This window comes from Larus michahellis, chromosome 2 (assembly GCF_964199755.1).
Source record: "Larus michahellis chromosome 2, bLarMic1.1, whole genome shotgun sequence".
NCBI lineage: Eukaryota > Metazoa > Chordata > Aves > Charadriiformes > Laridae > Larus > Larus michahellis.
In genome coordinates this window covers 113,444,116-113,464,367 of record NC_133897.1, presented here as the reverse complement: position 1 = coordinate 113,464,367, position 20,252 = coordinate 113,444,116, and the positions used below count along the sequence as shown (strand labels likewise).

General features: G+C 43.5%; 1 protein-coding gene across 2 annotated transcripts in view; it reads left to right on the top strand.

Annotated features, from left to right (window-relative positions):
- Positions 1 to 20,252, top strand: part of RAB31 (RAB31, member RAS oncogene family) — a 69,989-nt gene that overhangs the window by 32,693 nt on the left and 17,044 nt on the right. For both annotated transcript variants that reach the window (XM_074576633.1, XM_074576631.1), the window contains exons 4-5: positions 14,890 to 14,961; positions 16,860 to 16,966. In XM_074576633.1, the coding sequence (XP_074432734.1) occupies positions 14,890 to 14,961; positions 16,860 to 16,966 (179 nt within the window). The remainder of the gene's footprint in view (positions 1 to 14,889; positions 14,962 to 16,859; positions 16,967 to 20,252) is intronic.

Genomic DNA, 20,252 nt, shown 5'->3' with positions numbered 1-20,252 from the left:
TAGTTTGTATTGACCGTATGTAACCCTGGTTGGTTGTTTGTTTCTTTAAATACCTTCGATGGCAGTAGTGTGCAGTAACAGGCTGTAGAACTGTAGAGTTCTCTTAATGTACGCCCACATTTATCTGCAGAAGTTTGAAAGAAATGAAAAAACCCACCGACACATTTTAAAATATCTTCAGACTTTCTTATGAAATTGCACCATTGCTGTTAATAGATAAATGTAGCTATGCCCATTTAGGTTGGGGTAAAATGAGATGCTTCTGCAGGCTGTAATGTCAGTCCTGATACATGCCACTGTATTCTCCATACCTTGTACGTGAATTCCAGACAATGAAGATTTTTGCGGTTAAGTGCAGGAAATGCTTGTGCTTTTATTTACAATGCACAGCATAATGTAAAGTGGCCTTGATGAAATCTTTTGACTCTTAGCAATTCAGTATGTTATTTATGATGGGAAAACGGATCTTGAAAAACATATTTGAAGCATAGCATAATTCCTTCCCTTGACTCTTCTTTGTTTCATTTCTGCATGGTCTGGAGCTGATAACTGACTAATTATTGCAAGAGGTAGCAAAGGTTCAGTTTTCTTTCCCATGGTTTGAGTTTCCTTGCTTATTCTCTCTCTCTTTCCTCTGATGCCGTGCTCCACTTTCTTTTTTTTTTTTTCCCCTTTTAGCTCTTTTGCACACAAGTCACTTCTTGACATTTAGGTATGTCTTAATCTATTTTCCCACAGTCTTAAGACTCTCAAAGCTTTTTTTTTTCAGTAGATGAATATTAATAAAGTTGTATTTACTGAACAAAATGATGCCTCATTTGAGGCAGGAAATCTGTGACTGAGCTCTGACTCATGGACGCAAACATCCATCCTTCCCATCTAGTCCCTTATGTTTCCTCTCAATTTTTTTTTAAGCTCATCGTTTTTCAAACATCTGCTTTCCTTTTTTTTTTTTTTGTGTGCAACAATAATGAGCAGTGACCACCCCAAATTTTCCCAAGGCGAGGTCCGTGCCACTGCAGGTTATTCTCTGTCCTAGAACATCCCCATTTTACAGGTAAACACGTGATGCATCCCCAGAGTTTTTTCACTTTAATTTATGTTTGGGATTTTGGTTACTTTGTCTTGTGTTGCTCCTTCTGATCTGTTATTGAAGAACAAATGTATCCCCCTGTTAATTTCGTTCTCGTTATCCTCTGAACAGCAGTGATGACCCAAAGCTTCTAGCCTACCCCAACCTCTGGTCCCATTGCTATTTTTCATAGTGTATTAATAATTGTCTTTTCAGTGGTGTTTCTGCTTCAAGAGCTGTTGTCTTTCCCTTCTTTGCGATTTTGTTGAAGCTTTATGTTCCGCTGCTAAAGTCTGGAAGTTTTGTCAATGTCCCTATTGTCTATACTGCTGATGGCAGTGTTTAGCACTTCCTGCTCTTTCAACATTGCCTTCGTTTGGCTTCGTTCTCCTAAATGCAAGGCCAAGCACAGGACCTGCATGTGCGTATTCTGGAGTCGGGGTGCTCTGTGCTTACCCAGCTGTGCCAGCTGTTGCTGTGTTTATGCGCTGATGTGGAACCTTCACAGCAGAAGAGCCTCGGCTGAGATTTAACTGAATCCTTACTTACGCCTCGAAAGTTAAACTCAAATCTTAACCACGGTCGAGCAGGAGGGTGGAAACAACAGCAGCAGCACTTCTGAGCTCCTCATTCATGAGTTTCTAATTTTTCATGAGTTTTCTCCTCCTTTTTCATGAGCTTCTCTGGGCAACAGATTGGGAAACTACCAGCTTGGAGAGTGTAGAGAAACCACTCTTAAATATCTTAGTCACGAGCTTTTATTTAAGCAGTGCTCTGCGAGAACCAGTGTGCCTCCTGGCTGCCTTCAGTCAGCTGGGAGAAACTGGAAATTCATGTGGCTGCTTCTGAAAAGGTATCCTGGGTGCTCAGAGAAGCCGGCTGGAAGCACTTGGCACCCCCTTGAGGTGTTAAATCAACTTTCAGATAGCCACTTGTAACATTTCAAGCCTTCGGAAGTGCTGGTCATTGTTGGGTTTAAAAGCTTGTAGGAACACCTGAGTTCGTTGAAGAACCTTAATATACAGGCCAGCCAGCGAGAAGCTGGTCATGGAGAGCTGATAACTTCTGATTTATATGGATAATAGATATAATATTTTGTTTCTTTTGTGTCAGGAAACTCGGAATTGTAGGCAGAGTAGAGAAGGAACCAGAATTGCCATTTTGTGGGAAACAGCGAGCAAATGTCACTTCTGCAGAATGACAATAACGCAGCAGAAAATGGAGATCAAAAGTGTTTCTATCATAGCCTTGGTGGGAGCAAATGCTCAGTGTGCTTCCTGGAGGAGACCCTGGAGAGGGGTATGTGGCTCTCCGGCAACTCTTGCAGTAAAAAATTCACATTGTACTTGATTACAAAAGGAGAGAGCTTCTTAATCCTTTTATCTTGTTTTTTCTTTTCCCTTTTTTGGGTAGGGAGAACCTTAAACTGGCAGCACAATTAACAAAATCCCCCTACTTTTCTGTGCCTGAGTACTGGTCTCTGCAGACCCAGTTGCTTTGTGTTGGTGTGCTATCAGACAAGCTCGCTCTATTCTGTTTCTGAGAGTCACTTTCCCTTCACCCCACTATTTTCCAAAAGTCACTTTTTCCCTGTCTCACTTTTTCCCCATCAGCTTCAAATTGTTGCCATGGACTTCAGGACTTAAACGCACGACAATTATGTTATTGTTAGCAAAGATTCCCTCCCCTAAGAAGAGTCTCTTCACAAGTTAGTTAATGATGTTTTTATTAGCATATATTTTGGTTCATGGTGCCCTAAGTGGCTTCTAATTACAATGCTTTGTCTGAATACCTTGGGTGGCTGCCAGCTTTCCATTTTGCCAGCTGAGGAATATTGTAGCAAATAGTTAGGGAGCCTGAGGGCCATGTTTCTAGGGCAGGAAAATTTATCTCTGTCCTTTTTAAATTTACTGTGTTGAACTCTGGGATTTTTAATTTTGTTTAATAGAAGGAGCCTCAATTGCTTGAGCCCAATTTAAACACTGAAAGGAATTACCCTGAGTTGTGGGGAGTTTTTTTGTTGGGTTGTGGGTTGTTGGTTGTTTTTTTTTTTTTTTTTTTTAAACTGCTCCATTTCCAGGAAAAGGCTGGCTGATGAGATATCTACAGTGCTTTATAGCCCCCTCTTTTCTGAGTGACAGTAGTTGTCCTGGTGATTCAGAGACAGTGTCACAAGGTAGGGGGTGAAAATGCTCCTTGCGAGGACTTGTCCTTGCCACAGTCTTGACTGGGATGTTCCCCCTAAGCTCAGCAATCGAATCACTGAGTTTATCGATGCTTCCTCTGAAACCAGGCTATCCGGAGACGAGCTGACACCAACTATCAATGGCTTGAATTAGTTCTGCAGTCAAGACGTGGCCTGAATTTTTGCTCTACAGTTTGATGTAGGTGACTGATGGTAGCCCACCCTCAGTCAGTGTGGAGGTGGTTCCTTGTATGTGGTGTAAGGACCTCCCTCCAGTGAGCTACTGCTTGCGTGCTGCAAAGGTCAACAGGTGATTTGGTAGTATGTGTGTTCATGAAAGAACAAGCGGCATTAAAGCTAGCAAGGGAATATGCTATTTTTACTATTTTTAGAGCGAGCATAAAGCATGGTAAATCATTTAAGAGATGCAAGTGGATGTGTTTTTTCTGAAGCTTCAACAGGCTTGTAGCATGTCTAGCTTGACAGTGAGCCACGGTTTAGGTGTAGTGTCTTTTGCATCCTTTGTTTAATGACTGTAAACTTCAGTCTGCGATGTTGCAGAAGTTTGCTTTCCGCTTATTTAAAATATCTTCGAAATATTATCCTAAAATGTTGGAGTTCTTCCGTCTTCCCTTTAAGAATCCCGCATGTTTGAGAAAAATGCCCATTCTTATATATACATCTTCTTCAGTTTAACTAGCGAAAAATACCTGTAGGTCAGAGACAGACAGATCTTTCCTGATTTATTCAGCTTGCTAGTCCTGAGAACTGCAATCTCAGCCTTCAGTCATGTAGGGAAAACTACTCAAGGTTATAAAATGCTAAACGGTATCTGATAGTGGCTTTCATGCATAACATTTTTCCATTCGCTCTTTGCCAGCTGAGAATGTCAGGAATTCTGTATCCCTCCCTTTGCCGCTTCTTGTGCGAGAAGCTTATGTGTCAGGATCATCTGTTTGACACTTCTGGTTTTTGCCTTTGCTTCTCTCCACACCCTGATTTTCTGTTTGTTGGCAGCCGCTGCCTCGAAGGCGACAGGAACAGGGCATGTAAATGCCCAGACTTGGGCAAGCAGAGGTTCCCCAGCTGTGGAACTGTTCATGGTGCATGGACCACTTCAATGAGCCCATGCAACGCAGGGACACAGTGGTGGCAACCTCTGGCTCTTCCCCCGTGGGTGCTTACCTGATCCACGGAAGCAGTTAAGGCAGCTCTCCTAAACAGGCTGGTATTAAAGTGTTTCTGGCACTGGTCTACCACGCTCTTCACCACGAGAAGCTCTGCGGTTTGAGTTGTAGGAAGAGGGGCCAAAACGTGAGGAGGAATGTGCTTCAGGTGGGTTTGGGGACAGGACTGAAGGGGTTTGTGGGGTGACGTGGCAGGAAGGGCCAAGGACGGGAGAAAAAGGACACTCAAAATCACCTGCAGAGGGGCCTGGGAATGGACGGCTGAGTGAGGGGACCAAGGTGCGTGAAGGTCCTGGTCTAGAAAGGTGAGTGTGTGTGATAGAAAGGGGAAGGAGGTTGCAGAGCCACGTCACTGCCCACTGTAAGCGGTAGGCAGAGAGCCAGATAAAGAAAGGGTAAGGATCCCTGACCTCAAGATTAGCCGAGTGGTGTGGTCTTGACCGCTCAGATGCAACATACATATTCAGAGAGCAGCTTCTCAAGAATGCAAATGAAATCTAGTCAAATGATTACGGCTGTCAGGAAGCAAATCTTGTGTTGCTATGCACCTGCAGGTGCTTGAAAAGGCACCATGTGGAAAAAATCTTATCTGAATTCAGCCCTTGACATGAGAAGGTGCGTAACACTTGCTGAGCACTGGGCTGATTCTGCCTTCTCTCTGCATCCTCACCCTTTCCAGCCACGCTTGTAAGGCAGAATTATAATCCTTTTGCGGCAAGAACAAGTGATGTTCTTTACAGTCTAGGGTGGTAAAAGCAACCCAACAGAGGGGTTGTGGGGTTTTTTTTGTTGCTTTGTTTTGTTTTGTTTTTTTTCCTCTTGGCTGTGGAGTTTGGAAGAGACAGCCCTGCTGTGGCAGTAAGCCAGCGCTGGGGTGTAGCACTACAGGATGGTGCAAAGAGCTGCAGACGTGAATTAGTGTTCCCTGGTGTGCCTGGCAGATTGAGCGCATCCAGGCTGTCTTCAGCAGCATTTGTCAGCCAGCCTCCGTTTAAATAGGCAGGAGTGGTAGATTTTTATTTCTGTATTTATTTGGCCTCTGTTTTGCTTTTAAACCAGCATTACATAGTTAAGAGACTTTCACTACCACAGCTCAGGTGTGACTTACCTTGTGTTCCATTGAATTTGTGGGTTTTTTCTTTTTTTTTTTTTTTTCTTCCAAGTATTGCGGTATGGCTACTCTGTGGGTTTTTCTTCTTCCCCATTCTATGCTATTAGTACAGAGGAAATGTGAAAAGCATTACCTACAACCAAATATACCCCTCCATGATGAAATGCACAGGAAACAGAACGCAAAATGTTAGAGAGCTTTCAAATCAGGGGTAAATTCCTTAATGGCTGGTGGGTTCCATTTTTCTGCCCTTTGCAAGGGCAAAGGTTCTGTTGACTTCAGTGCGATGGCCAGAGCAGGGGTTCCAGAGTCCCAAAATACTCCTGGGAATCAAAGAGAGCAACTCTGCTTATGCTGGACTTGCATTTGCACCACTTATGACTGTATTTGTCTTCTGCGCTGCCGGGCTGTGCGGCTGCACAGGTTGGGCAGTTTCTAGTCGGATCCCGAGAGAAAAAGGGGACCTGCTTTCAGAGGAAATTTCATAAGGCATATGCGGCCTCGCTTCTTCCTTAGTGGCAGAGATGATGAACCACAAGCGCGAAGTGGACACGTTGGTAGAGGAGCACGAGTGCAGAGGCGCTCTGAACTCAGCGTCAGACCAGTACTACATGTGTAGGTACATAGCGTGCAGCGTGGCGTGCACTGAGGAAGAGAGTCTTGAAAGTCTGCATGAAGCTACGCAAGTCATTGGTTTCGTTATTTGGCGGGTCTCCGGTAAAATAAGTTTCTTATTTGTATTTTGAATGTCCCTTTTGGCCTGGCTGTAGCTGTTGCATTGGAAAATGTTGCCCCTGCAACTTAAGGATTGCATTGCGTGGGTTGGTGACCTCAGCCTCACAAGTTTTTACCAACCCCTACAAAAGCAGAACAGGTTAATGAGCGGTAAAAGTGGGTCAGTATCTGCAAATAGGCAAGCTTTTGGCGGCTACTGGGTGAGAGGCACAGGACTTCTAAATTTCCACAGTAGGTGAGCTGCTAATGATGGTTCACTCATTATACAAAGATGGGAGTTATTCCCAGTGCCTAGAAGGACATGGTGGAAAACGGTGGGGTGAAAGAAGGAAATGGTGGAGATGAAAATCAGTAGTGTAAGTAGCAGGTCCCTGTACCTTTTGACTGCCAACAAAAATGTATGCTGCAAAGTTGTAGGTGATTTTTTTTTTTTTTTTTGAAACAGAGAAGCAAAGCCACCCGTGAATGTATTCACTGGTTAAAGGATGATCGTGTGTGTATGATGCAGCCATGAGAAATGTGTTAAGTGGTAGGGGAAGCACAGTGAAAGCTGATTTATGTCCAGAGTGCTGCATACAAACCTGGTCACCAGCAGTCAGGGAAGATGAACTGAAGCTGGACTAGGTGCAGAGAAAGGCGATTAGGCCCTGCTTTCTCTCCATTACCTTATCTTCGGACTGGAAGAGCCTGGTTTATCAGACTGGCAAAGTTAAGAGTGCAAGACTGCTCTATATATTCATATTTCAGCTAAAGGCAAGCATCAATGCTTGAACTCAGGAAGTCAAGGTGCAAGTAAATGACAAGTAATTTAGCAATTAGGAATTCAGAATTTTATTAATCATAAAAATAAGATGATCCCTGTAGAAGTATCCTGGAAAAAAAAAATATTATTTCAGGCTGGACCTTGATCAGCCTTTGAAACAGGTTAGGAGTGTGGTTACTTGTGATGGTTGGAGCTGATAGATGACTGGTTTGGGTTTGTGTTTCCCTGTTCACCCGAGGTGATGTGAGCTGCTGCTGGCCGCGGGTAGGGGTGACATCTGCCAGAGCACTGCTGTCCACTGCGAGTTACGGCAGGGCTGATTCCCCGGCAAGCTGGGGTTGGGAGCTGGGGGTCCATGTGGCAGAGACGGAGGTGGCCGCCCAAGTGTTTTAGGTGGCCCTTCTTGAGAAGCAGAGATGTTCTCATGCCGGGTAATAGAATCATAGAATGATTTGGGTTGGAAGGGAACTTAAAGATCACCTAGTTCCAACCCCCCTGCCATGGGCAGGGACACCTCCCACTAGACCAGGCTGCTCAAAGCCCCATCCAGCCTGGCCTTGAACACTTCCAGGGATGGGGCATCCACAGCTTCCCTGGGCAACCCATTCCAGTGCCTCACCACCCTCACGGTAAAGAATTGCTTCCTGATGTCCAATCTAAACCTACCCTCTTTCAGTTTGAAACCGTTACCCTTCATCCTATCAAATCAGATCTCGAACTGCTCCTGTTTCTCCCAGTTTTCTTGGGAATTACCGGGTACAGAAATACTGAGCTATAAAATCAAGGTTATAGACTTTGTAATTTATGATGCAGAAGGTAGTCCTGTGAGATTTAATTTTGTGAGCTGGATTTTTGTGTGTCATTTGTTGTGGGCGTCTGTCCCACGTTTGTCCTTGTCAGGTGAAAAATGCACACATTAGTATTTGGTATCCCTTTAATTAATTTTGCATGTCTCTCTTTTTCTAGGTAATTAGGCCAGAAAAAGGTTCAAGAGGAATTTGCTTTTGGGCACTGATTTACAAGGGCGGGGGGGGGGGAGGGGAGAGCATCAAATAAACATAATTTTTTGCATAATATTTTTACTAGTATGTCTGTGATTGGAAAATCCATGCTTATAAAACACGTTCATTGAGAGATCATTAGATCATGAAACTTAGTCAGAGTTACAAATTTTTAACCCCTCTTGATTTATTCAGTGTTGCAAAGAGTCGTTTTCTGTTTTGTTGTGGACAACAGTGATTTCTAATGACTGGGACGTCATTAGTGTGTCATCGTATTTGTTTATTAGACTGTACAAAAGGATGACAAAGGGGATTTAATTTTGGTTTTATTTGATATTCTGTACTGTGATAACTGATAATAGCTGTAACTAGTGTACTTCCCATTGTTATTAAACACTTTCAAAGCACTTTTTTTCCCCTCACTGACCGGAGGAAATTGCATTAAGATGCATTGTAATCACATTTTGGTCACTTCGTCCAATGTAAAATATGAAATCTTGTGTGTGAGGTTTATTCAAATAAGAATATAAACTTACCTGCCAGATGAAATCTATCCCTTGATATTGAAAAAAAAAAAACCCCAAATCCTGAAGCTGCACGCTGAAATATGGATGAGATGTTTTCTCCTCTTAAAAGGCCTTGTAGCTAAAATATTACTGTAGAATCATGAAAGGGGAAATAACTGTCCTGGCAGCTGAGCAAGTAAATAGATTTTCAGTGGAGTAGAGTAGGGAGGTCATGCTTATGTGATAACAACTGCTGAACCTGAGTGCCTTTCAAAAGCAGTTCCCTGTCCAAGCCTAGCTTGCTGTGGTCTTACCCTCTCTCTTTCCAAGCTTCTGAGGAATTGGAATATTTTAGTAGATTATTTTGTTTTAAATAGCAGAGGAACTGCATTCCTTCTGCGTGCTGTGCCTCTGGTCGCCGCTCTGTGTTTCTTGACACAAGGAGCAGGTCAAACATAGTTTGACATAGTTTGGCATTTCTGTTACTGAAATGCAACATGCTGTTGAAGCGATTAATTATCTCCAAAAATGTTTCAAAAAAAGTTTTCTTTGTTTCTGCATATTACCTGCACTGATTTAAAATGATTATTGCTTCCATTACAGGGGAGAAAAGAGTAAAACTGCCAGTGACAGTAGACTGTACCAGCAGAGATGTGCACAAAGGAGTTCTGCAAGTGCAGAGCTATTTGAGCGTGGTCTAAACTGATATGAATCTGGCTTCTGGTGGTCCTGTCCTTCCTTCTTTTTCTCAGCCATGCTTTCCCACCCTTTCCTTTTGGCTGAGCCTTATCTGATGCACAACAAGCTGATCCGGGAATCCAGCTAAAAATTAATCCTACCCAAAAAATGGTAGTTTGCGTCCTGGTTCCAGTTTGCATCTGGTTCTGATTGTCCAAGATCCAGTGAAAGAGGTCTGCTTTTCTGTTGTTGTTACTACTGCTGCTACTGCCACTACTTTCTGGCACTAACACTGGCAATATTCTTCAGTGAAACAGCTATTATGGAAAGTGTTCTTGTCACCTGGTCAAAAGAAAAGGGGGAGAAATTCCCAAGATGTTGTACAGGTTCTCAATGTGTCGTCCGGGCCAGTGTTGAAGGAATTTGAAGCATGTGAGCTTAACTGCGTGGCTCCTGTGAAGTGTGATTACTGTTATCTGAGAGCTCTTTGTAAATTCATGAATACGTGTAATCTAGATTAAAACCAAATCAGCATGTGTGTAAGGTATGTGTTTGGTTTTTTTTCCAGGAGTTTGCAGGCTGGGAGGAGTTTGCATACACCCCAAAAAGGTCAAATCTGCCCTCCACCATTAAGGTCGCTGATTTTCGGGCTACTTCAGCACGGTACACGTGTTGATGAGCGGGTCTTGGAAATTACGGTAGTTTGTAGGAAATAACTTCTTGTCATAGGTACTCAGTGAGTCAACTAGGGAAGGTGCCCTCCTAGACTTCTTATCTGTGAATAGAGAAGGACTCGTGGGGGATGTGATGGTAGGTGGCTGCCTTTGCCACAGTAATCATGGAGTGGTTGAGTGTAATGAGAAAAAAGGACAGCAGAGTTGCTACCCTGGATTTCAGGAGAGCAAACTTTAAGCTATTCAGGGAACTACTTAGCAGAGTGCCCTGGGAATCTGCTTTTGAGGGCTTGGGAGTCCACAAGTGCTGGTCAGTCTTTAAGAATCACCTTTTAGAAGCACAGAAGCAGGCAATTCCACTGAGTCATAAGTCAAGCAGAGCAGAAGACCAGCTTGACTGAAGAGGGAACTCCTTGTGGAGCTCCAGAGGAAAAAGGAACTGTATGATCTCTGGAACCGAGGTCAGGCTTCGCAGGAAGAGTAGAGAGCTGTGGTTCATTTATGCAGGCAGAAGACAGGAAAGGCCAGAAAGCTCAATTAGAGTGGAAACTGGCCAGCTGTTGTTTCAGATAACAAGAAGGGCTTTTAAAAATATGTTAATAGCAAGAAGAAGTCTAAAGAAAACATTGGACGAGTACATGTTGAAGATGGTCATCTGACTAATAGAGGTGAAGAAAAAGCGGAGGCATTCAATGTGGTTTTTGCCTCAGTCTTTAGTAATACTGACAGACCTTGGGCTTCCCAGTGCCCCTGCGTCAGAGAACCACGGATGTGGGAACAGTGACTTGCATTTTGTGAACACTGAAATTGTAAGGGGCCAGCTGTATCGGCTGGATGTTCACAAGTCCATGGGGCCTGATGGGATTCATCACAGAGATCTAAAGGAGCTAGCAGATGCTATGGCAGGACCCCTCTCTATCATCTACTAAAGGTCTTGGGAGCCTAGGGACATCCCCGCTGACTGGAAGCTAGACAATGTTATTCCAATCTACAAAAAGGGCATGAGGGAAGACCGAGGTAACTATAGACTTGTTACTCTTACTGCAGTTCCTGGAAAAATTGTGGAGAAGATTGTATTGGGTACTGCTGAAAGGCATTTAAAGAATAATGCAGTCAGCAGGCACAGTCAACACGGGTTCACAAAGGAAAAGTCCTGTTTAACTGATTTGATATCCTTCTATGATAGGTCACCCACCCAGTGGATGAAGGGGAGCCAGTTGGATGTAGTTTTTCTGGATTTTAGTAAGGCTTTTGGTACTGTCCCTCACAGCATTGTTCTGGACAAGTTGTCCAATATTGTGGGTGAAGAACAAGCTGAAGGGCAGAGCTCAAAGGGTTGTAGTGAATCATCGGGCTGGTGACTGGTCACCAGTGGTGTTCCTCAGTGTTCAGTTCTAGGACCAGTTCTGTTCAATGCATTTTATCAATGATCTGGATGCAGGAGTTGAATGCGCCATTAGCAAGTTTGCCGATGATATCAAATTGGGAGGTGCTGTTGACTCTTTTGAGGGACAGGAGGCCTTGCAGAGAGATCTAGAAAGACTGAAGCATTGGTCAGTGATTAATGGATGAAATTTAACAAGTCTAAATGCCGGATTCTGCACTTAGGATGGAGTAATGCTGGGTACAAGTATGAATGGGGAGAGGAATAGGTGTAGAGCAGCCCTGCAGAAAGGGATCCGGGGGTGCTGGTTGGCAGCAGGCTCAGTAGAAGTCAGCAGTATGCTCTGGCAGCCAGGAGGGCAAACCGCATCCTGGGGTGCATCAAACACAGCGTGGCCAGATGGGCAAAAGAGGTGATTATCCTGCTGTATTCAGTGTCGGTGCGGCCTCACCTCGAATACTGCATGCAGTTCTGGGCTCCACAATTTAAGAAGGATGTGAAGGTCCTTGAATGCATCCAGAGGAGGGCAACAAAGCTGGTGAAAGGGCTGGAAGGGCATGTCCTGTGAGGAGTGGCTGAGGACTCTGGGTTTGCCTAGTTTGAAGAAAAGGAGGCTGAGGGGCAACCATCCCCTTCCTGAGAAGGGGATGTGTAGAGGGAGGTGCTGATCTCTTCTCCCTGGGATCCAGTGATAGGACGTGTGGGAATGGTTCAAAGCTGCGCCGGGGGAGGTTTAGACTGGACATTAGGAAGCATGTCTTTATTGAGAAGGAGCGTGGTCAAACACAGGAACAGGGTTCCTAGAGGGGTGATTGATGCCCCAAACCTGTCAGTGTTTAAAAGGCATTTGGACAGTGCCCTTAATAATAGCTTTTGGTCATCCCTGGATTGGTCAGGCAGTTGGACTAGATGGTCATTGTAGGTCTCCTCTCCTCTCCTCTCCTCTCCTCTCCTCTCCTCTCCTCTCCTCTCCTCTCCTCTCCTCTCCTCTCCTCTCCTCTCCTCTCCTCTCCTCTCCTCTCCTCTCCTCTCCTCTCCTCTCCTCTCCTCTCCTCTCCTCTCCTCTCCTCTCCTCTCCTCTCCTCTCCTCTCCTCTCCTCTCCTCTCCTCTCCTCTCCTCTCCTCTCCTCTCCTCTCCTCTCCTCTCCTCTCCTCTCCTCTCCTCTCCTCTCCTCTCCTCTCCTCTCCTCTCCTCTCCTCTCCTCTCCTCTCCTCTCCTCTCCTCTCCTCTCCTCTCCTCTCCTCTCCTCTCCTCTCCTCTCCTCTCCTCTCCTCTCCTCTCCTCTCCTCTCCTCTCCTCTCCTCTCCTCTCCTCTCCTCTCCTCTCCTCTCCTCTCCTCTCCTCTCCTCTCCTCTCCTCTCCTCTCCTCTCCTCTCCTCTCCTCTCCTCTCCTCTCCTCTCCTCTCCTCTCCTCTCCTCTCCTCTCCTCTCCTCTCCTCTCCTCTCCTCTCCTCTCCTCTCCTCTCCTCTCCTCTCCTCTCCTCTCCTCTCCTCTCCTCTCCTCTCCTCTCCTCTCCTCTCCTCTCCTCTCCTCTCCTCTCCTCTCCTCTCCTCTCCTCTCCTCTCCTCTCCTCTCCTCTCCTCTCCTCTCCTCTCCTCTCCTCTCCTCTCCTCTCCTCTCCTCTCCTCTCCTCTCCTCTCCTCTCCTCTCCTCTCCTCTCCTCTCCTCTCCTCTCCTCTCCTCTCCTCTCCTCTCCTCTCCTCTCCTCTCCTCTCCTCTCCTCTCCTCTCCTCTCCTCTCCTCTCCTCTCCTCTCCTCTCCTCTCCTCTCCTCTCCTCTCCTCTCCTCTCCTCTCCTCTCCTCTCCTCTCCTCTCCTCTCCTCTCCTCTCCTCTCCTCTCCTCTCCTCTCCTCTCCTCTCCTCTCCTCTCCTCTCCTCTCCTCTCCTCTCCTCTCCTCTCCTCTCCTCTCCTCTCCTCTCCTCTCCTCTCCTCTCCTCTCCTCTCCTCTCCTCTCCTCTCCTCTCCTCTCCTCTCCTCTCCTCTCCTCTCCTCTCCTCTCCTCTCCTCTCCTCTCCTCTCCTCTCCTCTCCTCTCCTCTCCTCTCCTCTCCTCTCCTCTCCTCTCCTCTCCTCTCCTCTCCTCTCCTCTCCTCTCCTCTCCTCTCCTCTCCTCTCCTCTCCTCTCCTCTCCTCTCCTCTCCTCTCCTCTCCTCTCCTCTCACTGGAAATTGCTGTCATGATCTGGAAGCCTAAAAATTCTGTAAAGCATTTATTGCATTAAACAGGCAAGTAATAAAGCCACACACTAAAAGCCCAGAAGGCACGTGTCTACCCAACTCCCTCAGGATCTTGGCTGATCCCTTTTCTTCATACCACACTTCTTGACTGATTCCTGTTTCTTTCTCATCCTCCTTCCTGCTGTTTTCTCTTATTAATGAGCAATCCCACCTGCCTCGCTCCCCAAAACACTTCAGCACTTGACCATCTGTCACTGCTGCTGTGCATCCTTACTGTTGTAAGAGAAAGTATCGACCTTGAGCTGGAGCGTGTGATCTGTGATGAGTAGCTTACAAACTGGCAAACGAACCCATATTACAAATAACTCGCTTTATACATTGCATGTGCAATAACCAGACATGTGGAAGCTGCTAGGTCTAAACCCTCAGTCTGTAAGTACAGTTCTGAGAAGAAGATGCGTCCAATAAATCTGCAGAGGTTTGTGACATAACACGTGGGTCCATGCACGTTCACAGGGCAATGAGACTCATACCCTGCCCTAATAACGCATTTGATTTAGGAGTTGACCTCAGTTGTCAGCTGCAGCTTCAGATGAAGCTTTTGCAGATCACTTTGCAAATTAAAATTTGTAAGACAATGAGACTGAATGTATTTTCCAAGAAAGATTATTTTTGGTTTGCTTAAGACTAAGTTTAGTTGAATCAGCAGAAAGGCTTTTTGACTTCTTTCTCTGTGCAATTATAAGCTGATATTCTAAATCAGCTGCTTAGTCATGGTAAATTACGAAAATTATGCTGTTCATTGGCAAGCTGTTGTTATAATAAACATATTTATTGCTTTTTTTTTTTCCTCAAAGGATGTTTCCCTTGAGACAAAAAGCTGAAGAGTAACTTAAACTGCAAGAACCCATGTTTTTCAAAATATCTGTCCTAGAACAGGATAAGTAAACATGACAGGTGTTCAGAGTTTTCTGACAAGTTAATTTTATCCAAGTCATTTGCAATGTTTTATAAAACTGGAACCCACACTGTTACAACTACAAGGCAAATTGTTGCAGTTTGCCAGGGAAAGGGGTCTGTATGCTGTCAGGTTAGGCCTCCAAGTGTAGGTGTTCTCCATGTGAAAACTTGTCCTCCGAGTCCATGCCCTGTAATGGAAAAGATGCATTGAACCAGTAAGTGCTGATTGCATAAATCCAGCAGGATGAACACCAGGACATAAAGGAATTCTGCTTCCTTGGCATTTAAGGGAAAATTAGAGATGGGCAGCCACTGAAGAGATCTGTTCTCTGTGGGATGAAAGAAAGGCGATGGTCCTGCCATGGCAAGTTTTTGTGAGTTGACAAAGTGCGTGATAATTCTGATTTATTAATGATATTTTTTTGTTGTGGGGGTGTGTGTTATGTTTTAACAGTTTCATTCCTTGGCTCCAATGTACTACCGAGGTTCAGCAGCAGCCGTAATAGTTTATGATATCACCAAACAGGTAAGACCAGCTGTACGCTTTTCACCTGCGTTAGCTCCTCTGCTTGGGCCAGAGTTGGAGTTAAAACCCACAACTGCAGAAGTATTTATATGTTAATCCCTGTTTATGTCAGGGGGGTTTAGATGCTTCAGTAGTTGGTGTAGAATTGGACGGAGGTGTCCAACTGCCTTAAAAAATTAAAGTCCTGCTTCTGTGTTGTTTAAACTTCATGTAGACAAAAGGTTTGAGACTGCATTTTGTCAAAGTTTCTTTGGATTTCCTCTGGCTACGTAGACAGGACAATATCCTGCAATACCCCCTCCCACCACCACCACCACCACCACCTATGTTCTCTGTATGGAATTGAAGTTTTACTACAGAAAGCAGCTGGCTGCTTTATCGGCTGAACAGAAATTCAGTTGTTTGCATATTACTGATTTTAAAACTAATTATTTTTAGCGAAGCGTATCATCTCGTGTTTGCATTGCGGGACTTGTGTCTTACCTTTGAAGCCAGTAATGAAATAATAAGTCTCTGACCTTTTGTCTCAACATTATTCATTTGGAATGAAAATTGTATTTTTCAGATCCTAAACTGCTCTTGCGCATTTCTCAGGCAGAGGAGGTTAGGAGGTTCTAGCTGAATGCCTTTTCCACTGCTTTTGAAAGAAACCCCCGCTGATAAAGCTGAGTTAGAGGCGGCGTTAATGGATGGATGGTCATGACAGTTCACTTGCATTTTATTCCTTCCCTGCCAGTTGAATTATTTACTACTAGGCTGAGAGGGCTGGGTTGATTCTCCAGTGCATTAGTGTAATGATCTGTGGCTGATGGTGGTGGCCACAGCGGTACTCTTCTCCTTTGCTAATTTGCCAAGAAAAGATGAGGAAGAGTGAATCCTGCTGGATTGATACTTATTTTTAACTTAAATGTCTTACAGTTGATCTTCTAATGCATTATAAGAATAGAATTTTCTTTTGCCAGCCTTTTTCCAAGCGTATGTGGAACAGCTCACAGAATAAAGAAGAGAAAATAGGAGAGGAAAGTCAATGTGTATTTCACTTTCTGATGCTTAATATTCAGTGTTGACCATTAAAGCAGAATGGATATTTTTTTTTTCCCAAATGACTGATGGTGCTCTCCCTTCAGTGATACTGATACAGCCATCGCTGATTTAGACACAACTCTTACGTGCATTTCTGAAGGGGGAAAAAATGATTTATAATTTATTTGGGAGCTCACTTTGAGTTTCAGTAATAATTTCAACCATGCACGATCATTAGAATGTCTAGGAACAAAAGTGATTTTCATGCTATTAGTTCATTAGTATAAAGAAACAGAAAATTTACTATTAAAAGGTAGGTAGCATCAAAAAGTGTTTGAATTTTGTATTGGAGAGAAAAAGCCAAGTGAATTATCACCTGTCTCTTTGGTTTCATAATGAGTAAATTGAGGCTTACCGGGTCACAGATTTGGAAGTGTGGGGGTGAGGAGGTCACTGAAACCTCTCTTGGATGTTACTGAAAATATGACAGTAGTTGAGATAGTAATCCACCAGGCAGAAGCTGAAATTAGACAAATGAAGCTCACATTAAAAGTGAAGGAAATTAGCTACTAGCTAAACTTAAAAGAGCTGTGGTAGTTTCTTCATCACTGGAAAATTTAAGACAAATATTCAGTGCTGCTTTGAGGGGAGGCAAAGGGGGAAGTGTCCAAGTTCAAGCAAGAATTAATTTTAGGAAGTCTTATGACCTAAAGTTTGAAAAGCAGATTAAATGGATACAGCCATCTTTTTCTGGTCTTGTGATCTATAAAATTATTATTGCATTCATAAAGCCTTGTTCCTCTAACTTCAGAAAAATAAGCACATACATCAAGGGATACCAGGCTGTTAGCTTATTTGTTGTTTCTCTGACTTAGGATTCTTTTCATACTTTGAAGAAATGGGTGAAAGAACTAAAAGAACATGGTCCTGAAAACATTGTAATGGCAATCGCTGGAAACAAATGTGATCTTTCTGATATCAGGTAATACATCCATTTTTGTTGTTGCTTTGATTGTGGTAACTGTATTGTTTCTTTCCTTCAGGTAAACAATTTGTTTTATTGTTATAACAGTATATAATTTTTGTCAGCTGTACTGAGTCTTTCCTAACACCAGTGGTCCTGCCAATGTACCACCTCACCAGCAGCAGCACAACTTGAATTATGTACTTCTTTTTTAACCTCTCTTTTACTGCCTTTCCTGTGGATTTGTACAATCTACATCCTTTAGCTGCTGAATCATTGGGAATGGAAAAGCGTTCTCTTTTTTTTTTTTTTTTCTTCCATTCATGTTAAAAGGCTCAGAATGCATTAAGCGATGAGCAAAACCAGCGATGTAAAGCTAGAAGGGTCAGCCTGAGTTAGAATAATGTTATTGACAGAGCAACTTTGAGAACTTGTACTTTGTGCTTTGCAACAACTGTGAAACTGCCCCATAATACTGGGTGTAGAAAGTGGATTTTTGTTGTTTTTAGGAGCATAACCTTAAGTAAAACTTGTGTCACCTGTGTGAAGCAAGGAACCTCCTGGGTGAAAGAGGGGATGGTTGGGTCCACCCTCCTGCATAAGAGCCAAGATGATGCTGTTTGGGATGAGAGTGAAGCCAGAGTCACTCTTCTGCCTGTTAGCTCTAGTTTGGATTCACATTTATCCTTTCTGGAAGTGGAAGCACATTCTGCTGTACAGTAGTGATCCTCTGTGTCAGCCCACGACCCTGTTATTTCGCACTTCAACTATGGAGTACAGACTCAGTGGCCGTACTTGATGCTTTCCTCTTAGGACCTCGTAGGCTCTCATGGTTGTTCAAATATATCCCCCTGTTTTATAATCACTACTTTGGCCCAGGTTCATCAGAGCCCTGAAGCACGTGTTTAACTTAAGTAAGTGATACAGTGCTTCCAAAACCAAACTGTGTTGGGTTTGTTTTGGTTTGGTTTTGCTTGTGTTTGGTTTTTTTTTCTTTCCTGTCACCCCCCCACCCCACCCCCATCAGCCGTGAACCAACACAAAACCGTGAGTCACTGCTTTCTGTAGGACCTGAACAAGCCCTGATACTAGAAGATAACCTGGTTTCTGTTGGGCTAAGAATCAGAGGTGCAGACAGTATGTTGGCATCTCCTACTAGATGTTGTGATACGCTTGTCAACATGGTGAAGCTGAGACCTATAATACAAAACCGAAGTTTTCCAAATGTGAACTAGAAAAAAAACAGAGGAAAGGACAATTATAAAAACACAACACCAAACCAAAACCAGTTAGTGCAAACTGGAGTTTCCAGTTGCCCTGAGAGTCCCCTTAAATTTAAACTTAAGTGTTCCCAGCAATACAGTTACCTGATTAAATTGGGAGTAATAAGTTTGTAGATTGTGACAAATGACACGAATAGCAAATTAATCCATAATCAGCCCTCCCCCTGAAGTGTTTGGACAATACTAGGGTTCCTCACAGGGTGACTGTGATCTTCCCACCGCATTCTTCTCAAACTCTACCTGTTGTTTACTGATTGCTGATCACCTGTTTCTTGCTCCCATTCAGCCGGCACAGCTCTTCCATGCGCAAAATGTCCTGGCATTTGCATAGTGCTTGTTGTCCTCAATGAGCTAATACCTGTTATTATTGGGTTTTTTTGTTTTTTTTCCCAAAAATATGAATAGTTTTGAGAATTTTTTTATGCTGTTATTTTATCTACATCTCCCAGCCATTTCTTTTTCTAAAGTCATCCAGTGATGCCCAGTTAAAGGGATTTTGGTGGACAAATAGAGAGCAGACTGTATTGTACGTGATATGTTTTCACAGTTCTTCCAGCAATCTGATTGCTTATGCGATACATGCAGCTGTATTCTCTGGCTGCTTTATGTATTCAGATTGACTTGAGTAAAAATGATTTTAGGTGAAATGTGTCACCATTTTATCAGATTGTTTCCAGTGAGTAGGAAATACGCTTGCCTTTGGGCACAGAGAATTTAAAAATAAGGTGGTGTAAGCACACAGGAGAAAGCTGCTTTTGTGTGCATTTTTGACGTCTCTCTTTAGATTTGTAGAACTTCTGGCAGATGTTTTGCTGGGTATTAGAGAGACAGCTGCTTTTAAGACTAACGTGAATAGAAGCAAAAGAGGACAAGCTGACCAGGTCCAAGTTGATTTCACTCTACCATCTCTGCGACTGCAGGAGATAACGTAAAGAGGAATGAATGGGAGCAATAAGAACTGATTATTTTCCTCTGGGAAAAGACTGGCACTATTTGTTACAATCATTGACCATTTTACCCTCCTCATTTAGCATGTAAAATTTGGTTTGGAGCTGCCAGAATGGATTTGGGACACTCAGGGGTCATGCTGCTTTTCTCAGTGCTGTTAATAGGCTATCAGCAGTTTTTGGCACTCTGTTTAAGTAAATTTCTTCTCCACTTTGAAGGAATTTCTATAGGTAGACAGGCAATTTTGTTTGGTGTAAATCCTGATCTTTGTTATAGTACTGTCAACTCCAGTACTGTTGAGTGTTTGGCATACTTTTAAGTAATAGTAGTAGACTTTCCCGTCTGATGTGTGTCCTGTCCTCCTGACAGGTCAGTTAAAAGTAGTTTCAAAGACAGGAGCTGAGACTTCAATGTTAAAATGTTCTAAGTGTCCAAAATATTTTTTGAGCGTTATAGAAGTCATTAGTTGTAACAGCAACTAAGAAGTGTTTACTTCCCTAAAAAATATGGTGCACTTTCTTAACAAGTTGTGTTCACTGGAAATTGCCAGATCCTTGGTTAAGAGAATTCAGCAGAATTTCATGCTCAGATCTTCCCTCTGCATCCGGTATATTTCTTTATTCCGTAATTATTCAGAAAATCTCAAGGAAGATTGAATAAATAGAATGGTTTGGAAAGGACAAAATGAAATGATTGACATCTTTCAGAATAGGTGTTCCTCTGACTTTCCCTGTAGTCCTGGAATAACACTTCCTCAGCACTCCACTGGTGGTTCTTGCTTTCTTCCCTCTTCACCCCATTTTGCATATATTCATATCTCTTGGCTTATAGTTCAAACTTATGTGTTTTTTTTCCTTTTTGACACAGTAGCATCTTAGAAATGCTGACATCCAGATTATAACTCCACTTGATGTATGCAGCCTTCTCTGTGTCAACAGCACTGGGTGGCATGATGCTTATTGCCCACATGCTGTGGATGTTTATAGGCTTCCTTCAGAAAGGAAGAATTCCTGAAGTTTGCTTTCTCATCTAAATTACAGCAAGTTGAAAGTCTTCATTGCATAACCCTATGC